Here is a 10,235-nt window from a genome sequence, read left to right on the forward strand (position 1 = left end):
TCACCAGCATAGGACACAACAAGTTGTGGTATTTTCTCAACTAAAGCAGGTACATGATTTCTAAAGATAAATCCAAGGAGCTTCTGTTGTTCTGAAGAGCCATGAGGGTGCTGAGTGACCCCCCCCCCCCAATATTTAACACCTATTTTAAAGGTTAAGGCTAGACTAAGTCCACAGTTCACAGCCTCTGGAGCTACTAGAAGCTCTAAGGGTGAAGTCTCTGGGAAACCGAACTGGATACTGAGACCCTTGCTCTTGATTTATTCTAAGACACACAATACCCACCTGAAGGTGTCTGCCCACCAGACACTAACCACAGACACAGTGAAACCAGAGCCACACCAATGTTTCATTGTATGTATCTTCCACAGTAACAGAGCTAACAAGTCACCATGCCGGGCATGGTGGTGCTTACCTTTAAATCTGGGAAGCAAGGAAAACAGATCTCCTGGAATTACCCGGGAACCCAGCTCAAGCTCCAACCCTTTGTCAACCTTTATCTGTATGGTTTCTCAACTAGACTAGGAAGACGACCTGCACTTCCAACTGACTTGGATTTTATTTTATCTTCCAGATTGAGTCTTAATACCCAGGAAATGGCATTTTTCAGGGTTGAAGTCAGAGTCAACAGTAAAGTCTACCAAGTGTGGGTGATGAAAGGGGACTGTAGGCAAAGACTCAGGCAGAAGCCCCATGCATGTCATTGGCAAATAAACCAGATTCACAGCACATTCAAGGGGCCACACTGTCATTAACCACCTTATACAGATGCTACTGGCATACAACCCAAGTTTGGGGTGAAAGTGATGCAACAAGGGCTTCCTTAATGCCACCCAGGAAGACAATGGTCATGTTTCCAATATCTATGTCAAACCTCGCAGCTGGGAGTACTCTGCTACAAAGATTCAAAAGTACTGACCCTGAGCACAGTCCACAGAGGCTTTTTATTTATGCTTTACATTTAAAAAAAGAATCCCAGGATTTTCCCTCCTGTATGTTTTCGTCTTGCCTCTTCATGGTCCATGATGCCAGCCGAGGTCGTCAGCACAATGAAACTATGGAGGAAACAAACACACTAGTAACTATTCCAACCATGCTTCACTCTGCTCACCACCACCCTTAACAATGCTCAGTCTGCCTTCCTGGGAAGATGCACAGGGACTGTTACTGACTAGAGGGCAGTGCCCAGGAATGAATCCTAGAACCAAAGAAGATATAGATTCCAGCTACACACTGCCCTAACTTCCAATATCACTGGGAACTAAGCTTAAAAAAAAAATTAGGAGGCTATAGATATGGCTCATAGGTTAAGAACACTAGCTGTTCTTCCAGAGAGGTCCTAGGTTCAATTCCCAGCAACCCCATGGTGGCTCACAACCATCTATGAGATCTGATACTCTCTTCTGGCCTGCACGCATATATGCAGGCAGAACACTGTATATATAATAAAGCTTTTAAAAAAATGTGGCATGGTGGCACAGGCCTTTAAATTCCAACACTTTGGAGGAAGTAACAGGCAATCTTTGAATTCCAGATAGTAAGAAGCTATTCTGAAACAAAAGGTATTGAGCCAGTGAAATGGCTTAGAGGTAAAGATGCTCGCCGCCATGCCTGAATATCTAAAGTTCATCCCTACACCCACATGGATGAAAGGACTAAAGTATTTAAGTCAAACTCCTTAGGAAAAGACAGCTACAAAAACAAAGAAACCTCAGTTGGAGCCCAGCCAAATCCCAATTTTCCAAAGCATTGACTTTTAATTATACATACAAAGCCAACTCACCCAAACTGCCGTGATGGGAGCAGATTGTTCTGCCACTTCTCTAGGTCTTTGAGTTGAACATCAAATCTAGGGCTTATAACTCCACACTGTAAAAGGAACCAACGATTAAATTCTTTACACTTTACCAAAGAAGTCTTTCATAACTGAACAGAATTGATTCAAAACCAATCATCCATATTTAACAGGCACCTATTTCTGTATAAAAATTTTTCTATAAATGACATTCAACACACTAAACAGGACGTGGCAGCATATGCCTGGAAACCTGGTACTCAAGAGGTTGAGACGGGAAGACTGAGTTCTAAGACAGTCTGAAGTACATAAGATGATCCTGTTCCAGCACGTATATAACATACCACCCTCACAACATGTATGTACATCCACACTCTTGCCTACAGGAGCCATGTCCAACAAGTATAGCCAAATGACTTAGTCACATAGTTGTGCTTGGAAAATTAGCCCAGAACAAATCATCTCATTATAAGGTACAGAGACTAAATAAAATTACTGTCAAATTTTCATTTCTACAGTTTAAGAGGGCTACAGCTCAGTAGTAGCTTGCTGCTCACACACACCGCCTCCAAAATCCATCTTTAAGTAAAGTTGTCACCAACAAATTTATGAAGAAAACTAAAAGCTACAACACAGTACATCTAAGAAATCTAAGTAACAAGTGCCCAGACTGACCTACCCCCCACGTACACTGAGGGAGGCTGACAGCAGGCAGACTGCAGTATTTTTACAACTTGCCCATTTCTGATACAGAGACAACTATCCTCCACTTTAATCACTGACTTCAGCCACAGAATCAAGTAGGACACAGAGAGCACAGATGCATATTACATTCAATAGCCCAGTGCACCTCAGATTACTAGCCCCCTCCTCCAAGGACCCAGGGTGCTCATACAGGACAGCCATATAGAATTGGCAAAGGCCTTCAAACTGCTTTAGGGTATACCTCCCTAAAACAAAGACTCATTCTGACCCCATCCTTCCACTGTTCCAATATCATGTCTGCTGGCTGTCATGAACTATAACTGGACCTTTAATTCCAACTGTGTAACTCTCCAGAGGAGACAGCACGACTCTTGCACAAGTAGGAAGGAGATGAAGGCCAGGAACTGTATCTATAGACTCACCTTATGCCCAGCATGTGTAAGCCTTCTCTTAAGGACAATAGGCACTGTCCTGTATAGGGTCAGGGAAGTTCACCTATGCTCTACCTGCACCAGCTCTCCCACCTCTTATAGGCTAATTAACTGGCCAAAGACACAAGCTAGACTAAAGCTTCCTAAAACCAAGGAAACTGAAACAGGACAGATACTCTCCCACTTTAAAAGCACACCTGGGATGTGTTTTCACTGGAACAATTAGAAACAAAACAAATGGCTCAAAACTAGCCTTGCCAAATTCTCACCATCTTCAAAGACCTCAGAAGAAGTTGTTCTAGGGTTTTGCTGCTGTGAACAGACACCATGACCAAGGCAACTCTTACAAGGACAACATTTACTTGGGGCTGCTTACAGGTTCAGTCCACTGTTAAAGCAAGAGCATGGCAGCATCCAAGCAGGCATGGTCCAGGCAGAGGATCTGAAAGTTCTATATCTTCATCTGAAGGCAGCTAGTGGAAGACTGACTTCGAGGCAGCTAGGGCGAGGGTCACACCCATAGTGACACACCTACTCAAACAAGGCCACGCCTAATAGTGCCACTTTCTGGGCCAAGCAAATACAAACCAGCACATTCCACTCCCTGGCCCCCATAGGCTTGTTCAAGCACATGTCTATGGGGGCCATATCTAGCCATAGCATAATGAAATGTACATTTAGGGGTTGGGGATTTAGCTCAGTGGTAGAGCGCTTGCCTAGCAAGCGCAAGGCCCTGGGTTCGGTCCCCAGCTCCGGGAAAAAAAAAAAAAAAAGAAAAAAAAGGAAATGTACATTTAGTCCAACTTCTAAAGTACCCATAGTCTATAGCAGTCAACAATGTTAAAAGTCCAAAGTTCAAAGTCTCTTCTGAGATCCATCAAATCACTTAACTGAAATCCCCAAATCAAGACATTCCTGATTCCAGCAGGGCAAACTCTGCATCTCCATGTCTGATGTCAAAGCAGTTTTCAGACCTCCAACTCCTATTTCATCTTTGTCACTGCAACAAACTTCTCTCCCTGGGTTAGTTCCACTCCCTGTTAGCAGCATTCCTCAGGAGAGGAATCTCTGAAATCTAGAGGTCTCAAAGGCAGCTTCAATGTTACAGCTTCCTGTTTCAATGTCTGCGAGCCACACAGGATCTTCTGGGCCCCTCCCAAGGCCACTCCTGCAGCTCTGCCCTCTGTAGCACCTCAGGTAGACACACTCCACCGCTGCTGTTCTTGGTGGTCATCCCATGGTACTGACATCTCCAAAACACGGGAGTCTTCCACTGCAACTAGGTTTCATCAATAGTCTCTTATAGGTTCTCATGGTATCAAGCCTCAAATCCTTCAGTTCTGGGCTGTCAACTAAACTGGGCTGCACCTTCACTGATGGTGTTCTAATGTATGGCCTCTCTAGGACACCTTCATGCCTTCAAAACCAGTACCACCAGGGTGACTTACACATTACCAAGTACAGCTGTAACATAAAGTACAACCATGACTACCTCTGAACACAGCTTCTTTGTGCTCTGAAAACACTCCCCAAAAGATTTCACCTCAGTGATGCTGGTCTCTTCTTAATCACCATTAATTTCTTAGTTCCAGCTAACCAGTATCAGTAATCCCAATAGTCCCTTCTATTTTTCAGAGCCACACGCCCCATGCTGAGTTCTGCTGCTTGCTGGGGCTGGAACATATCCTCCTTCTATTACGTTAATACCAGCTTTCTGTTGTCCAATTCCTTCACTGCCTAAGCTTGGCTATCCTGGAAACTTGCTGTGTAGACTGACTTTGAACTCAGAGCTCTGCATGCCTGTCCCCTAAGCACTGTGATTAAAGTGTATGGTCCACCAAACCTGGATTTAAAATTTTCTCCACCTAGAACATGCTCTGTCCCAAACTGGCCTTGAACTCAGAGATGTGCTTAGTTTAAAGCCTTGTACTACCTTGCCTGGACCTCTATTTAGCTGGCTGGGATCTTTAGTTCAATTTAAATCCTTGAACACAGGATTCACCTCCATTTCACTTCACAGCCCCTTTAATACTCCAAACACATACTTTATATTTTCCTTTCTCAGCTTGCTATGCTTGTTTAAAATGCTCTTCATGGGACGTGATGGGCCCTTCTGAGGCTTCCTTTGACAATGCAGTTAATCTGAGTCTCTTCACTCTTCACAAGGGCAAAAAGCTGCCATGTTATTCACCAAAATAATACAACAGTCTCTAGGTCACATACTGAAGTTCTTCTCCACTGAAACCTCTTGGGCCAGGTCTGCACAATTCAAATCACTCTCAGTAACAAAGTCTTCCATATTCCCGCTTAGGATAGCTCATTAAGCCCCACTTAAAGCATTCCACTGCTTTCCAAATCCAAAGTTCCAAAATCCACATTTTACCAAACAAAAGTCATGGCCAGGCCTATCACAGTAATACCCCAGTCCTAGCAAGCTCTGGATATTGAGATCAACTTTTAGAAGAAATCTTCAGAACAGCAATCTCACCAACTTAACTACTGCTACTGACCTGGTGTTTTACCCCAGGACTATGGATAGCAGCAGCTCTCAACCTTCCTAATGCTGCAACCCCTTAATACAATTACACTGTAGTAACCCCCAACAATAAAACTCCCCTGCTACTTCATAACTGTACTTTTGCTGTTATGAACTGTAATTAAGTATCTGTGTTTCTGATGGTCTTAGGCCACGACCCCTCTGAAAGCCATATGGGTACTAGAGGACCTGCTTACCTTGTTTACCGATCAGAAGGCTAACAGGCTCAGCCACACCATCACCAGCTTATTGTCACTGCCCCAAAATGTTATTAAACCATGGAGCCAAAAGGACAGGAATGAGATAGTATATTTAGCTATGTTGATGACAATTAAAACTGACAGGCAGCCTAGATTTCAGACAGCTACAACCTACAGCAACAAACCCAGGCCCATGAACCCTCTACTGCTTAGCCATTTACTCAAAAGACTAAGTTTTATTAAAAACCATCACACCATTGAACGTGTGCATCGTATACCTTTGATTCAGCAACTTGACAGAAGTATTGACCTCAGAGTTCAAAGCCAACCTCTCTACTTAATGAGACCCCATCTTGAAAATATAACAGACCTTGCATACCACCATTACAAGATTGTTATTTATGTACTGAGCCATGGTAAGCCAAAGTTCGAGCCACTGACATCAGTAGTCAACTATCAAGTTAATTCCCCGTGTTAGCAGAGTTTAGCTCTATCCCTGCACAAAACCAGTAACTTGAGCCAAGTAACCAAAGAAAACAAGTGAAATGTGCATTAAAAAAGCATAACCTTAGCCAAATTCCTTAAATTGGGGATGTGGAGCACGGATGTCAACAACTCGTTAAGTTACAGACAGCTGCAATTTGAGAATCAAGACATGTCTCTTTCATGAGTCTTACGTACCTTGTTCAACCTTCCTGTGAGGTTCACAACAATCTTCCCAGCTCTGTGATCATCAATGATCTCGAATTCACCAATGTAGCCTGTAAATCAAGTGACTAGCATCAAACCAGACATCAATTTGAGACCTAAACCTTTATGCCCCCCACAACACTGCTTTTTTGCCTACTAGATTTTTCGCTCATCTGATTCTCTGCATCAGGATTCCGAAAGCTCTGTATCACATACAAATTTTGGTGTTAGCATCAGCACCCCCATTCTTTCCTAGAATGATGAAAGAACTTTCTCTCCCTCCCTCCCATGTCCAGCACTGTCAAAAACCTAAGACACCAACTCACCATGCTTCATCATCACAGTTAGGAACCGAACGATGACTTTGGAACACGGCCTGATGAGGACCTGGCGTTTGCCCCTCTTCTCCGCGTTGTTGATGCTCTTGAGAGCATCTGCCAGAACATTCATTCGCACCATGGTGACTGTGGAAAGAAAACGCCGGGGTTTGCTTGCATGAAGACGCCCAAGCATGCCTCAGAACATCGCCTTCCTACTCCCACCATTAGCTTTTCCTAGGTCTAAACAACATTACCACTCGCAGGAAAAAAACTCTACAATTTACCGACTGTTCGGCACTGGTCTTCAGAATCTATGCCCCCAAGACACTCTTCATACCACCCACCACACTAATAGCTGGAGAGAAAATGACACAAGTCGAACTTCGTTACACAGAATATAACCTTAGAAATGGTGGGAACTACCAGTTAGCCAAGTGGGGGTGGGAGGGCTGTCATTAGGGAAAAGCTTTGGGTTAGGGTTAGGTTTTCAAAGCTAGCAGTGTCAAGATGTTTACGTGACTTAACTCTTTTTCCGGTAACCATTTAACACACACACACACACACACACACCAAAACAAAACCCAACCCTTACGGGAGCAGAGGCATAACGTGACAGGGAACCCAAATGGCCTCTTGCACGGCCACGACGTATAGGCTACCTCCACGGCTCCTCAGGACACTGCCAAGGCATGTTTTACGCGCGAAGAGTAAACCACACTAACTTCCTTAACTTGGCAGGGAGTGGCTGAGCCGAATTCCCCGTGCCGACCCTGGCCACGGCCGCGTGGGACACTCGGGACTCCACAGCACCCGCAGACACGAGAAGCTGCAGGGCCCACGCCGGCTACCGTCCCCGCCCGCCCAGGCCGAGCCCGGCCTGCTGCAGTGGGCCGGCTCCCGCAAGGTGCTACCCATAGCCCCCGACGCGGGCAGACAGAGGATACGACCTCGGCAGGGGTCTATAGGCCCGCGGGACTCCGAAACCGGACCTGGGGTAAAGCGATGGCACAGATGTCGAACGGATGAACTCGGATCTTAAGGAACACTCACTTACCGGTGAGAGAAGATGGCAGAAAGAGAATGGGAGGAGCAAACGCTCGGAATTATGGGAAGAGGAAATGCCATCGCGAGATTTTATGGACACACACACACACACACACACACACTCTCTCTCTCTCACACACACACACACACACACACACACACACCCACACACACACACACACACACACACCCACCCACCCACCCCCTTGGGCTGCATGTAGCTCAGTGTAGTCTGAAACTCGCGGCAGTCCCCCTGCCTCATCCTCTAGGGTCTTGGCATTAACACCACAGCGGGTTCTTGCATTTAGTTTTGTTTGAGACAATGAAACTTCCTAGGTAGCTATGGCTGGGCTGAACCCTGAAGACCAGGCTGACTTCTAACCCCTGCCTGCCTCCTAGTGCTGGGCTTAAAGGCGTGCACCGCCACACCTGGCTTTTTTGTTTCGATCAGTTTGGTTTGAATTTGGCTTTTTGAGACCTGTAATGTGGCCCATGCTGTCCCCAGAATCATGTTAATCTTGACTCAGCCTCTGAACTGAGGTTATTACCATGGTCCACTCCTCCTGCTCCTTCCTCTCCTCCTCCAGGCTTTCCCTCCTCCTCTCCCCTCTCCCAGGTGATCTGTCCACCTCACTCACCTGGGAACTGGGTTACACCTGAAATGAATCTATTGTCTCCTAGCCTGGATCATTAAACTTCAAGCCAACAGAGGTTCAGTAAACTTTGTTCGTTGCTGTTCACACGAAGTCTAGAGAAGCATCTGCCACATAGTAGGCCCTCAATACATAGCTGATGAATAAAATAAGTGGACAAATCAGTTTCTCCACCTCTAAAATGGGGATGATACAACACTCAGAGTAGCTTTGGGGATGGGAGACCACGCGAATGTGCCAATGGTCACCAGTATTTGGCACAAGACCAAGTTCTCAGCACAAAGATTTATTTCCCCCAGAGGAACAAAGGACCAGAAATAAAATACAAAGACAAGAGGTAGAGGGTGAGGGAGAAGAAGGGAACCAAGAAAAGGGAGGGAGTGGATATAGGTCCTGAAGAACAAAAGACTGCCTCTGCAAAGAGAGGAGCAGATGTAGCCCTCAGGCAAATGACAGTTTATAACGATAAAAGGGGAAACTTCATGCTAGGATGAGGTGATTAATTTTGATTGGACAGGTTAATTGGGGCAGCTGCAAGGGGGCTTTTGATTGCTGGACTTCAATCCTTTGAAAGCTGGACCTTGGTAGTCAGCCTCAGAAGGAAGTGACCAGGTTGTCTTCTAGTCACTCGCCTCGAGGACTAACTGAAGGTTAGTCAACCAACATGCAGAAAATAAACCTCTTGCTTGAAGGGGGGGGGGGGAGTGACCAAATAAGGGACCTTGGTGGCTCGCTTTAGGGATGTAACCTAATGGTTTTTAGCAAAGCAGAAGGAATGGAGAAGAGAAAGGCCTGTCAGAGTCATCTTTGTGGTGTTCAGGCCAGCTAGAGTCCTCTCCACCTCCTCTCACCTCAGGGGAGTCTTCAGCCCAGTCGTAACACACCCCACACATTGACCACTGACTTTCCCAAGGTTTATAAGGATTTTGAGCACAGGTCTGACTGTATTTCAGACTGACCTCGAACTCACCATCCTGTCTCAGTCTTCTAATTCTCCTTACATAGTAGCGTCATGTTCCCTTACCTTGTTCTGCTTCCTGAGTACGTGCAGCATATTTCCCCTTAACATCTATTAATTTGGGGGCTGGGGGTGTATTTTTTTGTTTTTTTTTTTTATAGATTTATTCATTTATATGAGTACACTGTAACTCCCTTCAGACACACCAGAAGAGGGCATCGGATCCCACTACAGAAGGTTGTGAGCCAGAAAGTTGTTACTAGGATTTGAACTGAGTGTTTTTGTTTTCATTTTTTTCTCCAAGAGCCCTGGCTCTATGTAGCCCTGGCTATCCTGGATCTGAAGACCAAGCTAGACTTGAATTCAGAGATTCGCCTGCCTTTGACTTCAAAGAGTGTGAGTGCCAGGATTAAAGGCATGCACCACCACCCCAAAAAGTTTTATGCATATATTTTATATTTGAGTGTATGTTTCCTGCAGGCTAGAAGAGGGTATCAGATCCCATCATAGATGGTTGTGAGCTGCCATGTAGTTTGAGGAATTGACCTCTGGAAGAGCTGCTCCATCTCTCCAGTCCCAACATCTCTCATTTCCAAGGGCTATCCATAGGAGGGACATAGAATGTTCACCATCTTGGACCAGATACCAGGAGTCAAGGAGCAAAATGAGTAGCCAGAGAGATAGACAGCTAATCAACATAGGGCCTCAGTCACACTGGGTAGCAATGGGATGTGCTCTGGGGATGTAGGTTACCTGGAAAGTTGCTATAGCTTCTCTTAAAGGACTTCCATAAGCTTAGCTCTTAACAAATGGTGAGAACTGATATTTGTCTCCATTTCACAGATAAACGTGGACCCAATAGGAAGGCTTCAGGAACTCAGATCACAGAAGCAGTGAGGAGGG

At 45.4% G+C, this 10,235-nt stretch overlaps 1 protein-coding gene across 3 annotated transcripts; it reads right to left on the reverse strand.

The window, feature by feature from the left end:
• Positions 1 to 925: 925 nt before the first annotated feature.
• Rps15a (ribosomal protein S15a) lies at positions 926 to 7,762 on the reverse strand. 3 transcript variants are annotated; one of them, NM_053982.2, is made up of 5 exons: positions 7,732 to 7,762; positions 6,684 to 6,821; positions 6,349 to 6,428; positions 1,784 to 1,869; positions 926 to 1,055 (listed from the first exon to the last, which is right to left on the reverse strand). In NM_053982.2, the coding sequence occupies exons 2-5, from the start codon at positions 6,814 to 6,816 to the stop codon at positions 962 to 964; spliced, it is 393 nt and encodes a 130-aa protein (NP_446434.1). In that variant the 5' UTR covers positions 6,817 to 6,821; positions 7,732 to 7,762; the 3' UTR covers positions 926 to 961. The 3 variants fall into 3 exon arrangements, with proteins under 3 accessions (NP_446434.1, XP_087438608.1, XP_087438547.1); XM_087582482.1 differs by having other exon boundaries at positions 7,667 to 7,759; XM_087582421.1 differs by having other exon boundaries at positions 7,625 to 7,759.
• Positions 7,763 to 10,235: the final 2,473 nt, after the last annotated feature.

The sequence above is a fragment of the Rattus norvegicus genome, chromosome 1, assembly GCF_021556685.1.
Source record: "Rattus norvegicus strain SHRSP/BbbUtx chromosome 1, alternate assembly SHRSP_T2T, whole genome shotgun sequence".
Taxonomy (NCBI): domain Eukaryota; kingdom Metazoa; phylum Chordata; class Mammalia; order Rodentia; family Muridae; genus Rattus; species Rattus norvegicus.

Coding starts and splice junctions, on each gene's coding strand:
- Rps15a (NM_053982.2), bottom strand. CDS start 6,816: ATGGTGCGAATGAATGTTCTGGCAGATGCTCTCAAGAGCATCAACAAC. Junction 6,429..6,683: donor AACTGTGATGATGAAGCATG/GTGAGTTGGTGT, acceptor CTTGATTTACAG/GCTACATTGGTGAATTCGAG. Junction 1,056..1,783: donor CTCCCATCACGGCAGTTTGG/GTGAGTTGGCTT, acceptor TTTCCTCCATAG/TTTCATTGTGCTGACGACCT.